The sequence below is a fragment of the Micropterus salmoides genome, unplaced genomic scaffold, assembly GCF_014851395.1.
Source record: "Micropterus salmoides isolate LMB-PRFRI ecotype aquatic unplaced genomic scaffold, ASM1485139v1 Ms_hic_scaffold_5, whole genome shotgun sequence".
Classification (NCBI taxonomy): domain Eukaryota; kingdom Metazoa; phylum Chordata; class Actinopteri; order Centrarchiformes; family Centrarchidae; genus Micropterus; species Micropterus salmoides.
This window is the reverse complement of record NW_024044237.1, coordinates 18,852,321-18,877,087: the sequence shown is the minus strand read 5'-3', so window position 1 is coordinate 18,877,087 and position 24,767 is coordinate 18,852,321. Positions and strand designations below refer to the sequence as shown.

General features: G+C 42.7%; 2 protein-coding genes and 5 pseudogenes across 2 annotated transcripts; all 7 read right to left on the bottom strand.

The window, feature by feature from the left end:
* Positions 1-2,232: 2,232 nt before the first annotated feature.
* LOC119888412 lies at positions 2,233-4,806 on the bottom strand (annotated as a pseudogene).
* Positions 4,807-5,242: 436 nt separating this feature from the next.
* LOC119888932 lies at positions 5,243-7,977 on the bottom strand (annotated as a pseudogene).
* A 146-nt stretch (positions 7,978-8,123) lies between these two features.
* On the bottom strand, positions 8,124-11,459 carry LOC119888936 (protocadherin beta-16-like). Its single transcript, XM_038699736.1, has one exon. The coding sequence runs from the start codon at positions 11,108-11,110 to the stop codon at positions 8,711-8,713; it is 2,400 nt and encodes a 799-aa protein (XP_038555664.1). The 5' UTR covers positions 11,111-11,459; the 3' UTR covers positions 8,124-8,710.
* A 198-nt stretch (positions 11,460-11,657) lies between these two features.
* On the bottom strand, positions 11,658-14,224 carry LOC119888935 (protocadherin beta-16-like). Its single transcript, XM_038699735.1, has one exon. The coding sequence runs from the start codon at positions 14,113-14,115 to the stop codon at positions 11,710-11,712; it is 2,406 nt and encodes an 801-aa protein (XP_038555663.1). The 5' UTR covers positions 14,116-14,224; the 3' UTR covers positions 11,658-11,709.
* A 590-nt stretch (positions 14,225-14,814) lies between these two features.
* Positions 14,815-17,421, bottom strand: LOC119888411 (annotated as a pseudogene).
* A 146-nt stretch (positions 17,422-17,567) lies between these two features.
* Positions 17,568-20,737, bottom strand: LOC119888933 (annotated as a pseudogene).
* A 300-nt stretch (positions 20,738-21,037) lies between these two features.
* LOC119888934 lies at positions 21,038-23,791 on the bottom strand (annotated as a pseudogene).
* Positions 23,792-24,767: the final 976 nt, after the last annotated feature.

The window sequence follows — 24,767 nt, the reverse complement described above, 5'->3', positions numbered from 1 at the left end:
GAGTCCACATCAACAGCCACCACTTTAGTGACCAGATAGCCCACATCTGCTGAACGAGGCACCATTTCAGCCACCAGAGAGCCACCAGTCTGGACTGGGTACAGAACTGAGGGGGGTTGTCGTTCTGGTCCTGGATCATTATTTTCACAGTCACGTTGCTACTGAGTGGAGGGGAGCCTCCATCCTGCGCTTTGAGGAACTGGAAGTCTTTGATCTGCTCGTAGTCAAAAGAGCGCACTGCATGGATGACTCCACTATCAGCACTAACGGACACATATGAGGAGACTGGCACTCCGTTAACAGAGGAGTCCTCCAGTATGTAAGAAACACGGGCATTCTGGTTCCAGTCAGCGTCTCTGGCTTTCACTGTGAATATAGAGAGGCCTGGTGTGTTGTTTTCTACAATGTAGGCCGCATATGAGCTCCTCTCAAAAACAGGCGCGTTGTCATTCACATCAGAGATCTGTAAGGTGAGAGTGACGCTGCTGGAGAGGAGGGCACTCCCTCATCAGAGCAGGTCACTGTATGTTTATACTCAGAAGCTCTCTCTGTCTAAATCACTGTCTGTCACTAAACTATAAAAATTATTTGAAGTAAATTTAATTTCAAATGGGATATTTTCATTAATCACACAGTACACTTTCCCATTGGTTTCCGAATCAGGATCATTTACACTAATTAAAGCTATTACTGTTTTGTGGGCTGAATCTTCTGGTACTGAGCCTGATGTTGAGATCATATTTACAATAGGGCCATTGTCATTCATGTCAATTACGTCAATTATTATCTTACTGGAATCAGAGAGTCCACCTTGATCAGTCGCTTCGATATCGATGTGATAATTTCTTTCTGTTTCATAGTCTACTGGGCCATTTAATATCACATCTCCTTCACTGTTAATGTGAAATAACTTTGAAACAGTATCCATGCTATCCCTATAACGTACGTCACCTCTCCATTTGAGCCTTTGTCTGCATCAGATGCCTGACCTTAGTAACAAGTGTTCCTATTGGGGAGTTTTCTGTAATGCTCGCTTTGTAAACGGTTTACTGAAAACAGGGGCATTGTCGTTAACATCCAGAACAGTAACATGGATATGCATTGTTCCAGTCATTTGGGTTCTCCTCCATCCTCCGCAGTCAAAACTAAAGATATGTGTTCTTGTTTCTCTCGGTCCAACGGCTTTTGTAAAATCATTTCTACCTTTTTGCTTCCATCAGCTTGAGTGTGCAGTTTAAGCACAAAATTCTCACTCGGCTTTAGAGTGTATCTCTGAAGACCATTCTGTCCGATATCAGGGTCAATCGCTTTCTCTAGCTGAACTTAGAGCCGATGACTGCAGACTCGCTTATTTCAAACCTCCTCTTGCTTTTGGAAAACTGGAGCGTGTCATTAGTATCGGTAATTTCTACAGTAACTGGAAATAATTCGAGTGGGTTTTCTAACGTAATTTGAAAATGCAAAGCGCAAGGCGTTGTCTGTCTGCAGAGCACTTCGCGGTCTATTTTTCTTTAACAAGGAGGACTCCTCTTCTTTATTCAGCTCGATATACTGAACACTGTCTCCCGTATAAATACGACCTTTGCCTGTCTTAAGTCGTTTGACATCTAAACCTAAATCTTGAGCTATGTTACCGACCAAAGATCCTTTTGCCATTTCCTCCGGAATTGAATAGCTGACCTGCCCGATCGCAGAACTGAGGCAGAAGATGGAGATTAACAACAGTACTTGCCGTTTCATTGTTCTGTCCGATATGCCTGTCGCACCACAGCTACGGCGTTTTGTTCCGTTTTACCAGTAAGATTCCGTCACATGTAATTTACCAATTGAAAATAAACATGTTGTTATTCCAGACATAAAAAATAGAATTCCAGCCTGAGACGTCCGTGGATGGTCTGATCGCCGAAGTGTGCATTCTACGTATGTGACTTTGCCTGAGCAATATGCCAGGACGACGACTGAGAGAATCTGTTGCAAAAGCAATTCAATACTGCAACATATTGGGCAACAGCGGCCCGATGAGTTCAAATTGTGAAAGTACATAACAAAAACAGGAAGAAAGCCATGAATACTCAAATACTACATCCACAAAAAAAAAAAAAAGAAAATCACACGTATCCTCACGAACTTGTCATAATTAAAATAATAAATAAAATTCTCCTATAGGGAATCAGTCATATAAAGTGGAAAAATAGAATAATGGATAAAATACTCTACTGCAGACAGAGAGAGCTACAAAATGGAAACAATGTGGAACTGTGCTTTCATATTCGCTTTCCAAGGTGCTGAAAATGTGCCTAACTTGCGCCTTAAATAAAACTTATTAGTCTCATTCCTTCTGCCAACACTTAAGAAATAACCAATATGACCAACCTCTAGAGGAGAGTCTGGTTCATCCAGGATGCTCTTTTCACTCTGTATCCGCTGCATCGTCCCTGTAGAACTGGGGTCCATTATCAGCACGTTCTGACTACCAGCTCTGCCGAACTTACAGTCACTCTTTCTGGAGTCAGTCGTCCTGCACACCTCGTAGTTGTACACGTGCTGGAGAGTCCCTGTCCCCAAAGTGTCTGAGTAACGTGGTGGATAATACGGAATCACAGGGAGATTGGAGTGATACAGGACGCGAGACTGTCTCCATCTGTAGATTTTCACTGATATAATAACCACTAAACACGTGATGAAGAGGAAGGAAACTACAGCCAAAGCCAGCACTAAGTAAAAAGTCAGGTTGTCATTGTACTCCTTGTCGTGAGTAAAGTCAGTGAACTCCGACAGCACTTCAGGGAAGCTGTCCGCCACCGCCACGTTAACAATGACTGTAGCTGAACGAGAGGGCTGCCCGTTGTCCTCCACTATAACAGTCAGTCTTTGTTTCACAGCATCTTTATCAGTCACTTGGCGGATAGTTCTTATTTCTCCATTCTGTAAGCCCACTTCAAACAGCGCCCTGTCTGTGGCTTTCTGCAGTTTATAGGAGAGCCAGGCATTCTGTCCAGAGTCCACATCAACAGCCACCACTTTAGTGACCAGATAGCCCACATCTGCTGAACGAGGCACCATTTCAGCCACCAGAGAGCCACCAGTCTGGACTGGGTACAGAACCTGAGGGGGGTTGTCGTTCTGGTCCTGGATCATATTTTCACAGTCACGTTGCTACTGAGTGGAGGGGAGCCTCCATCCTGCGCTTTGACGCGGAACTGGAAGTCTTTGATCTGCTCGTAGTCAAAAGAGCGCACTGCATGGATGACTCCACTATCAGCACTAACGGACACATATGAGGAGACTGGCACTCCGTTAACAGAGGAGTCCTCCAGTATGTAAGAAACACGCGCATTCTGGTTCCAGTCACGTCTCTGGCTTTCACTGTGAATATAGAGAGGCCTGGTGTGTTGTTTTCTACAATGTAGGCCTCATATGAGCTCCTCTCAAAGACAGGCGCGTTGTCATTCACATCAGAGATCTGTAAGGTGAGAGTGACGCTGCTGGAGAGGGAGGGCACTCCCTCATCAGAGCAGGTCACTGTTATATTATACTCAGAGGCTCTCTCTCTGTCTAAATCACTGTCTGTCACTAAACTATAGAAATTATTAGATGTCGACTTCAATAGGAAAGGAATATTCTCATTAATAAAACATTGAACTTTACCATTTTCACCAGAGTCTGGGTCTTGGATGTTAATCATTGTAACGACAGTGTTGGAGTTTGCACTCTCTGATATAATGGCTGATTTAGACATGATTTTAATGGTTGGTTCATTGTCATTAATATCAACAACGTCACAATCACTTTACAAGAATCCGTTAGTCCCCCGTTATCCCTTGCACGTACATTGATCTGAAAATTTCTTTTCTTTTCATAGTCTAAGCGTCCAATCAACCTAACCTCGCCGTTGTCCTCATTTATTTCAAACATATGTCTGACGTCATCCAAAGTATTTGTGATTGAATATGTGATTTTACCATTTAATCCATGGTCAGCATCTGACGCACTAACAGTAGTCACGATCGTACCCTTTGCAGCATTTTCAGCTACAGTGCCTTTGTATATCGGCTGTGTAAAAACAGGTGCATTGTCATTTACATCTAACACTGTGATGAGAATCTGCATTGTTCCTGACATCTGTGGCTCTCCTCCATCTAAAGCCGTCAACGCCAAAGACATGAACTCATGTTTCTCTCTGTCCAGAGGTTTCTGTAATACCATTTCAACATTCTTTGTACCATCCGCTTGGGTGTGAAGTTTAAGGACAAAATTATCACTTGGCTTGAGTACGTAGCTTTGGAGAGTGTTAATACCTACGTCCAAATCCACTGCTCGTTCTAAATCAAATTTTGCACCAACAACTGCAGACTCACTTATTATGAATTTAATTTCGCCTTTTTCAAAGGTTGGTGTATTGTCGTTTATGTCTGTAATTTCAACTGTTACACTGTAAAACTCCATCGGATTCTCTAACACAATCTGAAAATGCACAGCACACGGTGTCGTATCACCGCACAGCGCCTCTCTGTCTATTCTCTCTTTGATAAAGAGGACTCCTCTTTCGCTGTTCAGCTCGATGTATTGTCTGCTATCACCAGAATAAACACGAGCGTTACCCAACTTCAGTCGTTTAACGTCTAAACCTAAATCCTGAGCTATATTACCGACCGAAGAGCCTTTCGCCATTTCCTCCGGAATAGAGTAGCTGACCTGCCCGAAGACTGAACCAAGAGAGAGGATCGAAATAAACAAGAGTACTTGCCGACTCATTGTTTGAAATGATCTCTGCAAGAAGAAACAGGAACCTCGTAAAATCCGTCAGAAGAAGGAAATGCATTAAAACAAAATATGAAGAGAAAACAGTCCTCGAATTTGAAGCAAAACAATAACAGTTTAGCTCCGACGTGTATATCGGCCCCTCTAGCGAAGACAATGCTGTCTGCCCCTTTCCTTTCACTCTAATACATCGAAATGAAGAGGCGGTACTGTTGTAAATATACTACAACTGCAACAGATTAGGCAACAGCGGCCCATTGAGTTCAGAAAGCAAAACTGCAGAACATGTTAGAAAATGGGAGAGGTGGAAAAGCTGAGAAAATAACGTAGATAGGTTGGAATTCAATTGTGACAGCCTATGCATTTCTAGTTAAATATATCTAAATTGTAACACAATCGCAATGTGTAAAAACCAAAAGATCACAACTACATTCCAAGTATGGGGGTAAACACTGACCGTTTTCTATCTGTCACTGAATAACACGTAGCTCATATTTATATACACCCCATGTTGCTCTCCAAGGTAACGTTACTGAAAAAGAAAAGACCACACGGATTTACCAAAATGATAGCTCATTTTGGTAAACCATTTGGTAATTACAAGTAATAAGAGAGGTAACACCTTTCTAACCTCTAGAGGAGAGTCTGGTTCATCCAGGATGCTCTTTTCACTCTGTATCCGCTGCATCGTCCCTGTAGAACTGGGGTCCATTATCAGCACGTTCTGACTACCAGCTCTGCCGAACTTACAGTCACTCTTTCTGGAGTCAGTCGTCCTGCACACCTCGTAGTTGTACACGTGCTGGAGAGTCCCTGTCCCCAAAGTGTCTGAGTAACGTGGTGGATAATACGGAATCACAGGGAGATTGGAGTGATACAGGACGCGAGACTGTCTCCATCTGTAGATTTTCACTGATATAATAACCACTAAACACGTGATGAAGAGGAAGGAAACTACAGCCAAAGCCAGCACTAAGTAAAAAGTCAGGTTGTCATTGTACTCCTTGTCGTGAGTAAAGTCAGTGAACTCCGACAGCACTTCAGGGAAGCTGTCCGCCACCGCCACGTTAACAATGACTGTAGCTGAACGAGAGGGCTGCCCGTTGTCCTCCACTATAACAGTCAGTCTTTGTTTCACAGCATCTTTATCAGTCACTTGGCGGATAGTTCTTATTTCTCCATTCTGTAAGCCCACTTCAAACAGCGCCCTGTCTGTGGCTTTCTGCAGTTTATAGGAGAGCCAGGCATTCTGTCCAGAGTCCACATCAACAGCCACCACTTTAGTGACCAGATAGCCCACATCTGCTGAACGAGGCACCATTTCAGCCACCAGAGAGCCACCAGTCTGGACTGGGTACAGAACCTGAGGGGGGTTGTCGTTCTGGTCTGGATCATTATTTTCACAGTCACGTTGCTACTGAGTGGAGGGGAGCCTCCATCCTGCGCTTTGACGCGGAACTGGAAGTCTTTGATCTGCTCGTAGTCAAAAGAGCGCACTGCATGGATGACTCCACTATCAGCACTAACGGACACATATGAGGAGACTGGCACTCCGTTAACAGAGGAGTCCTCCAGTATGTAAGAAACACGCGCATTCTGGTTCCAGTCAGCGTCTCTGGCTTTCACTGTGAATATAGAGAGGCCTGGTGTGTTGTTTTCTACAATGTAGGCCTCATATGAGCTCCTCTCAAAAACAGGCGCGTTGTCATTCACATCAGAGATCTGTAAGGTGAGAGTGACGCTGCTGGAGAGGGAGGGCACTCCCTCATCAGAGCAGGTCACTGTTATATTATACTCAGAGGCTCTCTCTCTGTCTAAATCACTGTCTGTCACTAAGCTATAGAACCTATTTGATGTCGACATTATTGTCAAAGGGTTGTTATCGTTGATAAAACAGTGAACTTTACCATTTTCATTTGAATCTGGGTCTTGAACGTTCATCATTGCTACGACAGTGTTCGGTTTAGAGTGTTCAGATATCATGTTTGATTTTGACATTACATTAATAGTTGGCGTGTTGTCGTTCACATCGACCACTTCAACTATGACTTTACATGAATCTGTAAGTCCACCATCATCACTTGCACGTATGTTAACATGGTAAGTCTGTGCATTTTCATAATCAATCTTTCCAATCAATTTGATTTCACCGCTGTCTTCGTTTATCTGAAACAGTGCATGGGCTTGATCTAAACTGTTTGTGATTGAATATTTAATTCTTCCATTCGTTCCATAATCTGCATCTGACGCAGCAACGCTGGTGACAACAGTCCCTTCTGGGGCATTTTCAAATACGGTGGCTGTATAGGTGGACTGTGTAAAAACAGGCGCATTATCGTTGGCATCTAACACCGTGATGAAAATCCGAATTGTTCCTGACATTTGTGGATCTCCTCCATCAAGCGCTGTTAAAACTAAAGATATCAGCTCTTCTTTTTCTCTGTCGAGAGGATTCTGTAAAACCATTTCAACCTTTTCTGTTCCATCACCCTGGCTGTCTCGTTTGAGTACAAAATTATCTGTAGGTTTAAGATCGTATTTTTGAAGACCGTTTTTACCGACATCAAGATCTATTGCTCTATCTAATACAAATTTTGCTCCAATTGCAGCAGATTCGCTGATTTTAAAACTGACTTCATTCTCTTCAAAGGTGGGAGGGTTATCATTTATATCAGTAATCTCAACTGTGATACTGTAGAACTCCATGGGGTTCTCCAAAATTATCTGAAAATGTAACGCACAAGGCGTAGTCTGTCTGCAAATCGCTTCTCTGTCTATTCTGTCTTTGACAAGGAGCACTCCTCGTTCCTTATTTAGCTCGATGTATCCCACACTGTGTCCTGTATAAACGCGAGCTTTACCTGATTTCAGTCGTGTTATATCTAAACCCAAATCCTGAGCAATATTACCGACTAAAGAGCCACTCGGCATTTCTTCGGGGATGGAGTAGCTGACCTGGCCGAGCACTGAACTGAGATGAAGGACCAAGGAAAACAACAGTACTTGCCGTCTCATTGTTCTGTCCGACATTTTCCTCGCGAAATTTAACAGGACGAATTATGTTCCACGTTGACCGGATATTTATGTTCCATTACAATTGATTAAAAATTAGAACAAAAGGTTATTCCATAATCGTCCACATAGGTGAAAAATAGGGTTTATTCACTGTCGTTGTTTAAGTGTACGCCGACGTTGTAGTCTAACCCTGTGTGTGTCTTTCTCTCTGTGATATCATCATGATGGGGGAGGTTTCTCTTCAGATCTACTGTGAAAAATCGACATGCTGACCAACAGCGGCACTAAGAGCACACAGCAATGAACTACAGAAAGCGCCAGGAGAAAAAATACAGTACACGAAAGGATAGAATTGATAAAGGCCATATATTTATATATGTACCAGGAGAAAGGACAATAAAATAGTTGATAAAAACACTGCAAAACTGGATAATGGAGGGCAAACTTTGAACGGGACCAAAAACGTTAATCAAATAATCCCTTATGACACAGTGGAAACGAAAGAAAATTGTCATTTTGATATATGGACTAAGAGTTCAATTCAAATAATAATTAGTACCACCACTGTAATAAAGACAAATACTTGTAAACCCTTAGGTGTTATGTAAAGGAAGATAGATGGCTAGATAGCTAGATGAAAACATAGATAGATAGATAGATAGATGACAAAGTAGGACACTAATCTGACAGTATACTATGTATCATCATCAGCAGAACGATTGAACCGAAGATATTAAGCTTTTGTTCCTCACAAAAATTAATATTAAGTAACAAAGTATCAATCTATGCACCATGAAATTGCCATCGGCATTGAATAAATCAGACAAAAACACAAGTGCCTCTGTCCATGGTGCTGATTGGTGACTAGCAATAAAAAGCGCATGTTAAGGAATTTATAAGTGACAGAGAATATGCTAAGAGCTAACAACTGAAATTAGCCAAAATAACCAACCTCTAGAGGAGAGTCTGGTTCATCCAGGATGCTCTTTTCACTCTGTATCCGCTGCATCGTCCCTGTAGAACTGGGGTCCATTATCAGCACGTTCTGACTACCAGCTCTGCCGAACTTACAGTCACTCTTTCTGGAGTCAGTCGTCCTGCACACCTCGTAGTTGTACACGTGCTGGAGAGTCCCTGTCCCCAAAGTGTCTGAGTAACGTGGTGGATAATACGGAATCACAGGGAGATTGGAGTGATACAGGACGCGAGACTGTCTCCATCTGTAGATTTTCACTGATATAATAACCACTAAACACGTGATGAAGAGGAAGGAAACTACAGCCAAAGCCAGCACTAAGTAAAAAGTCAGGTTGTCATTGTACTCCTTGTCGTGAGTAAAGTCAGTGAACTCCGACAGCACTTCAGGGAAGCTGTCCGCCACCGCCACGTTAACAATGACTGTAGCTGAACGAGAGGGCTGCCCGTTGTCCTCCACTATAACAGTCAGTCTTTGTTTCACAGCATCTTTATCAGTCACTTGGCGGATAGTTCTTATTTCTCCATTCTGTAAGCCCACTTCAAACAGCGCCCTGTCTGTGGCTTTCTGCAGTTTATAGGAGAGCCAGGCATTCTGTCCAGAGTCCACATCAACAGCCACCACTTTAGTGACCAGATAGCCCACATCTGCTGAACGAGGCACCATTTCAGCCACCAGAGAGCCACCAGTCTGGACTGGGTACAGAACCTGAGGGGGGTTGTCGTTCTGGTCCTGGATCATTATTTTCACAGTCACGTTGCTACTGAGTGGAGGGGAGCCTCCATCCTGCGCTTTGACGCGGAACTGGAAGTCTTTGATCTGCTCGTAGTCAAAAGAGCGCACTGCATGGATGACTCCACTATCAGCACTAACGGACACATATGAGGAGACTGGCACTCCGTTAACAGAGGAGTCCTCCAGTATGTAAGAAACACGCGCATTCTGGTTCCAGTCAGCGTCTCTGGCTTTCACTGTGAATATAGAGAGGCCTGGTGTGTTGTTTTCTACAATGTAGGCCTCATATGAGCTCCTCTCAAAGACAGGCGCGTTGTCATTCACATCAGAGATCTGTAAGGTGAGAGTGACGCTGCTGGAGAGGGAGGGCACTCCCTCATCAGAGCAGGTCACTGTTATATTATACTCAGAGGCTCTCTCTCTGTCTAAATCACTGTCTGTCACTAAACTATAGAAATTAGTGGATGTAGGTGTAATTGTAAATGGTAAATTTCTATTCATTGCACATCGGACCTTCCCGTTTTCTTCAGAATCAGGATCATTTACACTCATCACAGCTACCACTGTGTTGGAACGAGAATCTTCACCGATTGAATTTGATGATGAAATAATATTAATTATGGGACTATTGTCATTAATGTCACCCACATCAATGACCACTTTGCTTGAATCAGATAAACCTCCTCGGTCAACTGCCTCTATATCAATCTCGTACTTTTTGGCTTTTTCATAATCAATAGGCCCATTTAATGTAAGATGGCCGTCTTCAGAAACGTGAAATATTTTTGAAATGCTCCTCATGCTATTTCCAATTACGTACCTAACCTCTCCATTCGAGCCTTTGTCTGCATCGGATGCACTCACTTTTGTAATGAGTGTTCCCGTGATGGAGTCTTCTTTTACACTTGCTTTGTAAATGTTTTGCGTAAAAACAGGAGCGTTATCATTTACGTCTAACACAGTAATATGAATCTGCATGGTCCCAGACCTCTGCGGTTCACCTCCATCTACAGCCGTTAACAACAATGATGCGAACTCCTGTTTCTCTCTGTCCAGAGGTTTCTGTAAAATCATTTCGACCTTTTTACCGCCATCAGACTGACTATGCAATTTCAGCATAAAATGATCATTGGGCTTCAGTGTATAGCTCTGAAGACTATTCTGTCCTATATCAAGGTCTATTGCTTTTTCTAGCATGAACTTAGAGCCGGCGACTGCAGACTCGCTTATTTCAAACCTCCTCTCTTCCTTTTCGAATACGGGAGCATTGTCATTAATATCTGTGATTTCGACAGTAATCGGGAATATTTCTATTGGGTTTTCTAAGGCAATCTGAAAATGCAAAGCACAAGGCGTTGTCTGACCACACAGAGATTCACGGTCTATTCTCTCTTTGATGATGAGGAGTCCCTTTTCCTTGTTGAGCTGAATGTATTCTGCACTGTCTCCTGTGTGGATGCGAGCTTTACCCGCTTGTAGTCGTTTGACATCCAAACCTAAATCCTGAGCTATGTTACCGACCAAGGAGCCTTTGGCCATTTCCTCGGGAATGGAGTAGCTGACTTGACCGAGCACTGAACTCAGACAGAGGACCGAGAAAAACAACAGTACTTGCCGTCTCATTGTTCTGTCAGGCTCATTCGTTGATTAAAACGACCGTGTTCTCCTCCCTTTTGCAATCAGCGTTCCAGATGCAAAACAAAAAAGTCTGAAGAATCTGTTTAATCAACATTTGAGAATAAAATCATTCCAACATGATATTCCCGGCATGGTGTTTCATCAGCCGTCGAATGTGCGTTTTGCTTCGGAGCCCGTCTTACTTGTGAAAGGACAAGGGATGTCCTAGTACATAAATATAAATTCAAACACCAAGACGCTGGTAGACAGCGGCCCACTGAGTTCACATCACGAAACTACATGAGTCAAAGGGGAAAAAGTACTGTTAACTATGTTGTTACCTCTTTGGTTGCTGTATAAACCACCACCCGGAAAACACTATTGCTGCGGTTTAATTTGCAAAATGGTGCCAAATAGTAGGACATTTTATCAAAGGAAATGACAACAGATATTGGCACAGTACAAAGGCAATCATCTGTAGCGTAAACGAGGGAGAAAAACTTGTAGCTAAAGGAAAACTATATAAAGAGACGTTGTTTTTTTTTGCTGTCCAAGGTACTGAAATAACAACACTGAAAAACAAACTGAAATTATGAGTTTGATTATCAGATTTGTAACATTCTAACCTCTAGAGGAGAGTCTGGTTCATCCAGGATGCTCGTTTCACTCTGTATCCGCTGCATCGTCCCTGTAGAACTGGGGTCCATTATCAGCACGTTCTGACTACCAGCTCTGCCGAACTTACAGTCACTCTTTCTGGAGTCAGTCGTCCTGCACACCTCGTAGTTGTACACGTGCTGGAGAGTCCCTGTCCCCAAAGTGTCTGAGTAACGTGGTGGATAATACGGAATCACAGGGAGATTGGAGTGATACAGGACGCGAGACTGTCTCCATCTGTAGATTTTCACTGATATAATAACCACTAAACACGTGATGAAGAGGAAGGAAACTACAGCCAAAGCCAGCACTAAGTAAAAAGTCAGGTTGTCATTGTACTCCTTGTCGTGTGTAAAGTCAGTGAACTCCGACAGCACTTCAGGGAAGCTGTCCGCCACCGCCACGTTAACAATGACTGTAGCTGAACGAGAGGGCTGCCCGTTGTCCTCCACTATAACAGTCAGTCTTTGTTTCACAGCATCTTTATCAGTCACTTGGCGGATAGTTCTTATTTCTCCATTCTGTAAGCCCACTTCAAACAGCGCCCTGTCTGTGGCTTTCTGCAGTTTATAGGAGAGCCAGGCATTCTGTCCAGAGTCCACATCAACAGCCACCACTTTAGTGACCAGATAGCCCACATCTGCTGAACGAGGCACCATTTCAGCCACCAGAGAGCCACCAGTCTGGACTGGGTACAGAACCTGAGGGGGGTTGTCGTTCTGGTCCTGGATCATTATTTTCACAGTCACATTGCTACTGAGTGGAGGGGAGCCTCCATCCTGAGCTTTGACGCGGAACTGGAAGTCTTTGATCTGCTCGTAGTCAAAAGAGCGCACTGCATGGATGACTCCACTATCAGCACTAACGGACACATATGAGGAGACTGGCACTCCGTTAACAGAGGAGTCCTCCAGTATGTAAGAAACACGCGCATTCTGGTTCCAGTCAGCGTCTCTGGCTTTCACTGTGAATATAGAGAGGCCTGGTGTGTTGTTTTCTACAATGTAGGCCTCATATGAGCTCCTCTCAAAAACAGGCGCGTTGTCATTCACATCAGAGATCTGTAAGGTGAGAGTGACGCTGCTGGAGAGGGAGGGCACTCCCTCATCAGAGCAGGTCACTGTTATATTATACTCGGAGGCTCTCTCCCTGTCCAAAGCGACCTCTGTAACTAAACTATAAAAGCCATTCATAGTGTTTTGTATTTTAAAAGGAAGGTCCTCATTAATATTACACTTCACTTCTCCACTCCTCTCAGAGTCAGGGTCATTTACGCTTAACATAGCAATGACAGTGTTCTCAGGAGAGTCTTCTAAAATAGTGTCTGATTTAGAGAGTATTTTCAACTGGGGACTGTTGTCGTTTACATCTATTATATCAATTAAGATCTTACTGGAATCAGAGAGTCCTCCATTATCTAAAGCCTCGATATCAATTTGGAAGAGCTTCGCTTTTTCATAATCTATGTCACCGATTAAGATAACCTCTCCTGTATTTCTGTCGATCTGAAATAGGTCTGATAATCGACGCTTGCTATTTGAAATTGCATAAGATATTTCTCCATTAGAGCCTCCATCTTTGTCAGATGCACTAACAGTTATAACACTGGTCCCCCTGGGGGAATTCTCGGTTATTGTTGCCTTGTATACTGACTTAGTGAAAACCGGCGCATTGTCGTTTGCATCTAACACGTTAACAGTGATCTGCATTGTACCTGACATCCGCGGTTGTCCGCCATCTAGAGCAGTTAATAATAGTGATATCTTTTCCTGCAGCTCTCGATCTAGAGGCTTCTGTAGAATCATTTCTACCTTTTTACTCCCGTCAGCTTGATTCTCTAGCTTCAGTACAAAATTGTCCGTTGGATTAAGCGAATAGCTTTTGAGACCATTTTCACCAATGTCGGCGTCGATTGCTTTCTCCAGTACAAATTTAGACCCAATGATGGCTGACTCGCTGATTTCAATACGTTTTTCGCTCGAGGCAAAGCTGGGAGCATTGTCGTTTATGTCTGTGATTTCTATTGTTATGCGAAACAATTCCATCGGATTTTCCAAAATCATCTGCAAATGCAAGGCACAGGGCGTCGTTTCTCCACACAACGTTTCTCTGTCTATTCTCTCTTTGATAAGAAGGACACCCCTTTCTCTATTCAGCTCGATATATTCTGCACTGTCTCCCGAATGAATACGAGCTCTGCCCGATTTGAGCCTTTTAAAATCCAAACCTAAATCCTGAGATATACTACAGATTAATGAACCTTTCTCCATTTCCTCAGGAATGGAATAGCTGACCTGGCTGAACACCGTGGTGAAAGAGAGAGCAAAGATGAACAACAGTACTTGCCGTCTCATTGTTTTTTCGGGGTATTCCAGTGTCGTACAACTGTAATCCTTATGAAGATTGTTCAGATTCACTCCCCTATCTCAAGGAAAGCACCAACAAAAAATAACAGCTTCCAGTGTCCATGAACAGTTTTTTATTAAGACGAGGACAGGCGGATATTGCCTGTTTTATTGTCTACCATGTCACAATCTAAGGGGGAGGTACAGTTGACAGCCCTATCGGAGACTGCCACACTCTGGCCAATAGCGGCCCTTTCTGTTCAACACACCAAACAGCATAAGTTGGTGTAAGGAGGGCGAGAAATGAGGTTGGTTATAGAAATCAAACGTAGAAAGTACGATATTATTATTATTATTATTATTATTATTATTATTTGTAGTAGCAGTATTTGGCTAGTCTCAGTAAGATCTTGGTTGGCATTTGTGATATATAATTAATTATAGATTTACCCAAATAAATGTTGGGAGTAAAACATTAAAATGAGTACAATTACCATCTCATAGTTTAGTAAACATATGAAAATATCCATTTTGGATAAAAGTTCATTAATGATAAAATTAAACTACGAAGAGTAAAGCCAATAACTTTACACAAATCACTTCTATGAAGCTCTGTTCTACGCAAACAAATAATAAAACAGGTTTTGACTCAGACAAAACAGAAGACAGAAGTCACTTATGATATCATGATTTCAAAAGTTGAAGTATTCAATGCAAGCAAGGCAGTCTAACCTCAAGAGGAGAGTCTGGTTCATCCAGGATGCTCTTTTCACTCTGTATCCGCTGCATCGTCCCTGTAGAACTGGGGTCCATTATCAGCACGTTCTGACTACCAGCTCTGCCGAACTTACAGTCACTCTTTCTGGAGTCAGTCGTCCTGCACACCTCGTAGTTGTACACGTGCTGGAGAGTCCCTGTCCCCAAAGTGTCTGAGTAACGTGGTGGATAATACGGAATCACAGGGAGATTGGAGTGATACAGGACGCGAGACTGTCTCCATCTGTAGATTTTCACTGATATAATAACCACTAAACACGTGATGAAGAGGAAGGAAACTACAGCCAAAGCCAGCACTAAGTAAAAAGTCAGGTTGTCATTGTACTCCTTGTCGTGTGTAAAGTCAGTGAACTCCGACAGCACTTCAGGGAAGCTGTCCGCCACCGCCACGTTAACAATGACTGTAGCTGAACGAGAGGGCTGCCCGTTGTCCTCCACTATAACAGTCAGTCTTTGTTTCACAGCATCTTTATCAGTCACTTGGCGGATAGTTCTTATTTCTCCATTCTGTAAGCCCACTTCAAACAGCGCCCTGTCTGTGGCTTTCTGCAGTTTATAGGAGAGCCAGGCATTCTGTCCAGAGTCCACATCAACAGCCACCACTTTAGTGACCAGATAGCCCACATCTGCTGAACGAGGCACCATTTCAGCCACCAGAGAGCCACCAGTCTGGACTGGGTACAGAACCTGAGGGGGTTGTCGTTCTGGTCCTGGATCATTATTTTCACAGTCACGTTGCTACTGAGTGGAGGGGAGCCTCCATCCTGCGCTTTGACGCGGAACTGGAAGTCTTTGATCTGCTCGTAGTCAAAAGAGCGCACTGCATGGATGACTCCACTATCAGCACTAACGGACACATATGAGGAGACTGGCACTCCGTTAACAGAGGAGTCCTCCAGTATGTAAGAAACACGCGCATTCTGGTTCCAGTCAGCGTCTCTGGCTTTCACTGTGAATATAGAGAGGCCTGGTGTGTTGTTTTCTACAATGTAGGCCTCATATGAGCTCCTCTCAAAGACAGGCGCGTTGTCATTCACATCAGAGATTGTAAGGTGAGAGTGACGCTGCTGGAGAGGGAGGGCACTCCCTCATCAGAGCAGGTCACTGTTATATTATACTCAGAGGCTCTCTCTCTGTCTAAATCACTGTCTGTCACTAAGCTATAGAACCTATTTGATGTCGACATTATTGTCAAAGGGTTGTTATCGTTGATAAAACAGTGAACTTTACCATTTTCATTTGAATCTGGGTCTTGAACGTTCATCATTGCTACGACAGTGTTCGGTTTAGAGTGTTCAGATATCATGTTTGATTTTGACATTACATTAATAGTTGGCGTGTTGTCGTTCACATCGACCACTTCAACTATGACTTTACATGAATCTGTAAGTCCACCATCATCACTTGCACGTATGTTAACATGGTAAGTCTGTGCATTTTCATAATCAATCTTTCCAATCAATTTGATTTCACCGCTGTCTTCGTTTATCTGAAACAGTGCATGGGCTTGATCTAAACTGTTTGTGATTGAATATTTAATTCTTCCATTCGTTCCATAATCTGCATCTGACGCAGCAACGCTGGTGACAACAGTCCCTTCTGGGGCATTTTCAAATACGGTGGCTGTATAGGTGGACTGTGTAAAAACAGGCGCATTATCGTTGACATCTAACACCGTGATGAAAATCCGAATTGTTCCTGACATTTGTGGATCTCCTCCATCAAGCGCTGTTAAAACTAAAGATATCAGCTCTTCCTTTTCTCTGTCGAGAGGATTCTGTAAAACCATTTCAACCTTTTCTGTTCCATCACCCTGGCTGTCTCGTTTGAGTACAAAATTATCTGTAGGTTTAAGATCGTATTTTTGAAGACCGTTTTTACCGACATCAAGATCTATTGCTCTATCTAATACAAATTTTGCTCCAATTACAGCAGATTCGCTGATTTTAAAACTGACTTCATTCTCTTCAAAGGTGGGAGGGTTATCATTTATATCAGTAATCTCAACTGTGATACTGTAGAACTCCATGGGGTTCTCCAAAATTATCTGAAAATGTAACGCACAAGGCGTAGTCTGTCTGCAAATCGCTTCTCTGTCTATTCTGTCTTTGACAAGGAGCACTCCTCGTTCCTTATTTAGCTCGATGTATCCCACACTGTGTCCTGTATAAACGCGAGCTTTACCTGATTTCAGTCGTTTATATCTAAACCCAAATCCTGAGCAATATTACCGACTAAAGAGCCACTCGGCATTTCTTCGGGGATGGAGTAGCTGACCTGGCCGAGCACTGAACTGAGATGAAGGACCAAGGAAAACAACAGTACTTGCCGTCTCATTGTTCTGTCCGACATTTTCCTCGCGAAATTTAACAGGACGAATTATGTTCCACGTTGACCGGATATTTATGTTCCATTACAATTGATTAAAAATTAGAACAAAAGGTTATTCCATAATCGTCCACATAGGTGAAAAATAGGGTTTATTCACTGTCGTTGTTTAAGTGTACGCCGACGTTGTAGTCTAACCCTGTGTGTGTCTTTCTCTCTGTGATATCATCATGATGGGGGAGGTTTCTCTTCAGATCTACTGTGAAAAATCGACATGCTGACCAACAGCGGCACTAAGAGCACACAGCAATGAACTACAGAAAGCGCCAGGAGAAAAAATACAGTACACGAAAGGATAGAATTGATAAAGGCCATATATTTATATATGTACCAGGAGAAAGGACAATAAAATAGTTGATAAAAACACTGCAAAACTGGATAATGGAGGGCAAACTTTGAACGGGACCAAAAACGTTAATCAAATAATCCCTTATGACACAGTGGAAACGAAAGAAAATTGTCATTTTGATATATGGACTAAGAGTTCAATTCAAATAATAATTAGTACCACCACTGTAATAAAGACAAATACTTGTAAACCCTTAGGTGTTATGTAAAGGAAGATAGATGGCTAGATAGCTAGATGAAAACATAGATAGATAGATAGATAGATGACAAAGTAGGACACTAATCTGACAGTATACTATGTATCATCATCAGCAGAACGATTGAACCGAAGATATTAAGCTTTTGTTCCTCACAAAAATTAATATTAAGTAACAAAGTATCAATCTATGCACCATGAAATTGCCATCGGCATTGAATAAATCAGACAAAAACACAAGTGCCTCTGTCCATGGTGCTGATTGGTGACTAGCAATAAAAAGCGCATGTTAAGGAATTTATAAGTGACAGAGAATATGCTAAGAGCTAACAACTGAAATTAGCCAAAATAACCAACCTCTAGAGGAGAGTCTGGTTCATCCAGGATGCTCTTTTCACTCTGTATCCGCTGCATCGTCCCTGTAGAACTGGGGTCCATTATCAGCACGTTCTGACTACCAGCTCTGCCGAACTTACAGTCACTCTTTCTGGAGTCAGTCGTCCTGCACACCTCGTAGTTGTACACGTGCTGGAGAGTCCCTGTCCCCAAAGTGTCTGAGTAACGTGGTGGATAATACGGAATCACAGGGAGATTGGAGTGATACAGGACGCGAGACTGTCTCCATCTGTAGATTTTCACTGATATAATAACCACTAAACACGTGATGAAGAGGAAGGAAACTACAGCCAAAGCCAGCACTAAGTAAAAAGTCAGGTTGTCATTGTACTCCTTGTCGTGAGTAAAGTCAGTGAACTCCGACAGCACTTCAGGGAAGCTGTCCGCCACCGCCACGTTAACAATGACTGTAGCTGAACGAGAGGGCTGCCCGTTGTCCTCCACTATAACAGTCAGTCTTTGTTTCACAGCATCTTTATCAGTCACTTGGCGGATAGTTCTTATTTCTCCATTCTGTAAGCCCACTTCAAACAGCGCCCTGTCTGTGGCTTTCTGCAGTTTATAGGAGAGCCAGGCATTCTGTCCAGAGTCCACATCAACAGCCACCACTTTAGTGACCAGATAGCCCACATCTGCTGAACGAGGCACCATTTCAGCCACCAGAGAGCCACCAGTCTGGACTGGGTACAGAACCTGAGGGGGTTGTCGTTCTGGTCTGGATCATTATTTTCACAGTCACGTTGCTACTGAGTGGAGGGGAGCCTCCATCCTGCGCTTTGACGCGGAACTGGAAGTCTTTGATCTGCTCGTAGTCAAAAGAGCGCACTGCATGGATGACTCCACTATCAGCACTAACGGACACATATGAGGAGACTGGCACTCCGTTAACAGAGGAGTCCTCCAGTATGTAAGAAACACGCGCATTCTGGTTCCAGTCAGCGTCTCTGGCTTTCACTGTGAATATAGAGAGGCCTGGTGTGTTGTTTTCTACAATGTAGGCCTCATATGAGCTCCTCTCAAAGACAGGCGCGTTGTCATTCACATCAGAGATCTGTAAGGTGAGATGACGCTGCTGGAGAGGGAGGGCACTCCCTCATCAGAGCAGGTCACTGTTATATTATATTGAGAAACGACCTCCCTGTCTAAAGCGACCTCTGTAACTAAAGTATAAAATCCATTTAATGTTTTTTGTATTTTGAAGGGAATGTTACCGTCTATATTACACTCTTCCTTTCCATTATTCTCCGAATCTGGATCATTTACACTTAACATAGCTATAACAGTGTTTGGAGGTGAGTCCTCTAATATGGATTCTGATTTAGAAACAACGTTTATTTGAGGGCTATTGTCATTTATATCGATAACGTCAACAATTACTTTAGTTGAATCAGAGAGCCCCCCGCTGTCTACAACCTCAATATCCATTTGAAATGTTTTCGCCTTTTCATAATCGATTTCACCGATTAGGATAATGTCACCAGTTTTCAAATCAATCTTAAACAGTTCAGATAAAACACGCTGACTACTAGATATATGATATGACAATTCTCCGTGCGAGCCGATGTCTTTATCAGATGCACTTACAGTGGTTAACCTGGTGCCTTTGGGAGAACTTTCTAGTATTTTTGCTCTGTATAGCGGTTTAGCGAATGTAGGTGCGTTGTCATTCGCATCTAATACACTGACAAATATCTGCATTGTCCCTGACATCTGCGGCTCTCCTCCATCCACAGCAGTTAATACCAGTGAGATATATTCCTGCTTCTCTCGGTCTAGAGGCTTCTGTAGAACCATCTCTACCTTTTTACTTACATCTGCCTGGTTTTCTAGTTTTAATACAAAGTTATCAGTAGGAGTAAGCGAGTATTTTTGTAAGCCATTCATCCCAATATCTGAATCAATAGCTTTCTCTAATATGAATTTCGATCCAATCACAGCGGACTCGCTAATTTCAAAGCGTTTCTCTGCATTGGTAAAAATGGGGGTATTGTCGTTTATGTCGGTGATCTCCACTGTTACACGAAACAGTTCCATTGGATTTTCCAGAATTAACTGGAAATGTAAAGCACAAGGCGTCGTCTCTCCACATAAAGCCTCTCTGTCGATCTTCTCCTGGATAAGGAGGACTCCCTTTTCTTTATTCAGCCCGATGTATTCTACACTGCCTCCCGTATAGACACGAGCTTTGCCGGATTTCAGTCTTTTAAGATCCAAACCTAAATCATGCGCTATGTTACCAACTACAGAGCCTTTCGCCATTTCTTCGGGAATGGAATAGCTGACCTGCCCGAGCACGTAGCTGAGACATAGAGCCGAGAGAAACAACAGTACTTGCCGTCTCATTGTTCTGGTCGAAGTCGCTTCCTGCACCATAAAAACAAAAGCATTCCCAGTGCAGTTAATTCGAAGGTAGACAACAAAAAACTCGTCAGCAATCCAACATAGGAAGCAAAACAATATATCCAGTAATGCGATTCCTCGCAGTGCTTCTTATGAGCGCAGGCTGTGTATACTCTCTTTCTCTGATTATGTCCAACGTATCGACACATAGGGGCAGGACACAGACAGAAAAAAAATATCATCTAGTTTATCGCAACAGGCTTGCCAACAGCGACCCTTTGAGTTAAAAATACACATTACAACAAATACCTAATATTAAAAAGAAGTACTTTAGTGCAAAACAACACTGGTTATCAAACGGAACTAAAACCATAAAGAATTTGCCCAATCATTTAGTTTAGTGACATTTTCCAAAATACACACTTGAAATATAGTGCACATATTTGAATGTTATAATTACTAAAGCTGTGTTTGTGAATTATAATATATGAATAGAAGGAATGATGATAATATGACAAATAAAAACACAACTTATCGGGACATTTACTGTCGTTACCAGTGTCGCTGTTCATGGTGCTGAACGTTGTAACCTTACCTAAACTTCTCTATATGGTCTTTGTCGGACTGCTGCTGGAATCAACTGCTTTATGAAATTAATACACCAGAACCATGGACTTTGACTTGCATACAAAATAAACATTGTGATTGTTACATTCGTCTAACCTCTAGAGGAGAGTCTGGTTCATCCAGGATGCTCTTTTCACTCTGTATGCGCTGCATCGTCCCTGTAGAACTGGGGTCCATTATCAGCACGTTCTGACTACCAGCTCTGCCGAACTTACAGTCACTCTTTCTGGAGTCAGTCGTCCTGCACACCTCGTAGTTGTACACGTGCTGGAGAGTCCCTGTCCCCAAAGTGTCTGAGTAACGTGGTGGATAATACGGAATCACAGGGAGATTGGAGTGATACAGGACGCGAGACTGTCTCCATCTGTAGATTTTCACTGATATAATAACCACTAAACACGTGATGAAGAGGAAGGAAACTACAGCCAAAGCCAGCACTAAGTAAAAAGTCAGGTTGTCATTGTACTCCTTGTCGTGAGTAAAGTCAGTGAACTCCGACAGCACTTCAGGGAAGCTGTCCGCCACCGCCACGTTAACAATGACTGTAGCTGAACGAGAGGGCTGCCCGTTGTCCTCCACTATAACAGTCAGTCTTTGTTTCACAGCATCTTTATCAGTCACTTGGCGGATAGTTCTTATTTCTCCATTCTGTAAGCCCACTTCAAACAGCGCCCTGTCTGTGGCTTTCTGCAGTTTATAGGAGAGCCAGGCATTCTGTCCAGAGTCCACATCAACAGCCACCACTTTAGTGACCAGATAGCCCACATCTGCTGAACGAGGCACCATTTCAGCCACCAGAGAGCCACCAGTCTGGACTGGGTACAGAACCTGAGGGGGGTTGTCGTTCTGGTCCTGAATAACTAACTTCACAGTCACGTTGCTACTGAGTGGAGGGGAGCCTCCATCCTGCGCTTTGACGCGGAACTGGAAGTCTTTGATCTGCTCGTAGTCAAAAGAGCGCACTGCATGGATGACTCCACTATCAGCACTAACGGACACATATGAGGAGACTGGCACTCCGTTAACAGAGGAGTCCTCCAGTATGTAAGAAACACGCGCATTCTGGTTCCAGTCAGCGTCTCTGGCTTTCACTGTGAATATAGAGAGGTCTGGTGTGTTGTTTTCTACAATGTAGGCCTCATATGAGCTCCTCTCAAAACAGGCGCGTTGTCATTCACATCAGAGATCTGTAAGGTGAGAGTGACGCTGCTGGAGAGGGAGGGCACTCCCTCATCAGAGCAGGTCACTGTTATATTATAGTCGGAGGCTCTCTCTCTGTCTAAATCACTGTCGGTTACTAGGCTGAAGAATTTTTCGACGTTGTTTTCATCAGAAACGGCATGTGTTCTTCGATTTTACATGCGACTTTGCCGTTTTCTCCAGAGTCAGGATCTTGGACATTAAATATAGTCACAACAGTTCCTAGTCTAGAATTTTCTGATACTGAATTAGTCTTGGACATGATATTAATAGACGGGTGATTATCGTTCGTATCTGACACATCCACAATAATCTTACATGAATCTGTTAGCCCTCCATCATCACTAGCTTGTACGTGTATTTCATAATGTTGTGACTTTTCATAATCCAAGTTTCCAGACAAAGCTACCACACCATTTTTTTCGTCGATTTGAAACAAAAGAGGTACATCATCCAACGTGTTTGTTATTGAATATGACACTTTTCCATTTGAACCTTGATCTACATCTACAGCACTAACGGTACACAAAACCGTGCCCTTTGGAACAGTTTCCACTATAGTAACCTTGTATACCTCCTGCGTAAATACTGGGGCATTGTCATTAGCGTCTAGTACTGAAATGTCTACTCGCATTGTTCCCGACAGCTGAGGATCTCCACCATCAATTGCTGTGAGAGTTAAAGAGTGGTGCTCTTGCGCCTCTCTGTCCAGATGTTTCTGCAAAACCATTTCCACCTTTTTACTTCCATCTTGTTGATTTTGGAGTTTTAGATGAAAGTTGTCTGTAGGTTTAAGCGAATAACTCTGCAATCCGTTCACACCGACATCTAGATCCATAGCTCTTTCTAGCACAAATTTTGCTCCAATCACAGCCGACTCACTAATCCTAAATTTCATTTCATCCTTTTTGAAACTGGGTGCATTATCGTTGATGTCATTAATTTCGACTGTAACGGTGTAGAATTCAATCGGGTCTTCCAGAGTAATTTGAAGATGTAAAGCGCAAGGTGTTGTCTGTCCACAGAGCGCCTCTCTGTCGATTCTCTCTTTCACTACCAGGGCTCCTCTGTCTTTATTCAGCTCGATGTATTCTGCATTGTCCTCTGTATATATGCGAGCTTTACCTGACTTCAGTCTTTCAGGTCCAAACCTAAATCTTGCGCGATGTTACCAATTAGAGAGCCTTTTGGCATTTCCTCGGGAATGGAGTAGGTGACCTGCCCGAACACCGAGCTGAGGGAAGACATCGTGAAAAACAACAGTACTTGCCATCTTATTGTTCTGTCCGACATTTTATCTTCGACAAATACCGCAAAGAGATAATCCAAAGCGTTTATGTCCGTTTTTTATCAAGAATCCAGGGTAAGATTGATTATCTTCGTGTTTCTTGAATCCAAAATAAATGACTCGCAGCGCGGATTGTCTCCCCGTTTCTGCAACGACGCTGTGTGCTGTGTGTGTCTTTTTCTCTGTTTAATATACACATGATGGGGGCAGGCTCTACATTAGCCAACAGCGGCCCTGAGAGTTCAAACACTTGCACTGCAGAAAACTTCAACATGAAGGACGAGGTTCATTAAGACGAAATAAACATGACTTTCACTCATCACAACATGAATCAAACAATGCCTTAGTTTTGAAGAAATTAAATAATATTTAACTGCTCAATGAATATGTGCTATGTTGATAACAAATACACAAGAAGTTCAGTTGTTATGTAAGAAGATTCTGCAATTAAGAATGTAGTAAATTAAGAAGAGATTATAAATGGATCTTGTCTAGTTGATCAGAAACAGTTAAAACATTATCTCTAATAAATGCTGACTTAATAGTTAACTTATTAGAACTGAAAATATTCATCTGAACTTGTTGTTGCTACAGAGACAGTGCACAAGATGACTTGCACACATATGCAGCTTTGAAACATTACTCCCTCATTTACATCTGATTTAATCCACCTAGAAGGGTATACCTGAATTTAAACTGACACTATAATATAGTACATTTACAGACTATGTTCTATTAACTCTCGCATGCCTACACAGGCCTGCTTGATCTTGATTTTCAGTATGATTGACTGTAATTAAAGTGATTTACATTCTACAGTTTTTAAAACTATTTTGTTTTCTTCTTACAGCTCCACACTGTCCATAAAAGTAGTTCTTTGGATCAAGATGAAGCAGGATTTCAGACAGCGTGACTTTTTACGTTTCACTGAGATATTAGATACAGCAAGGTAGTGCAGCTAGGTGGACTGTAACAAGAGAAGATCACAACAACGTAACTATAAATCTATGACCATGGGTGGCTCTTTGCTGATGACTTAATAGGTGATCAACAACAAGTGGATAATGCAGACAACATGCAAAGTTAGGATGATGGTAGTGG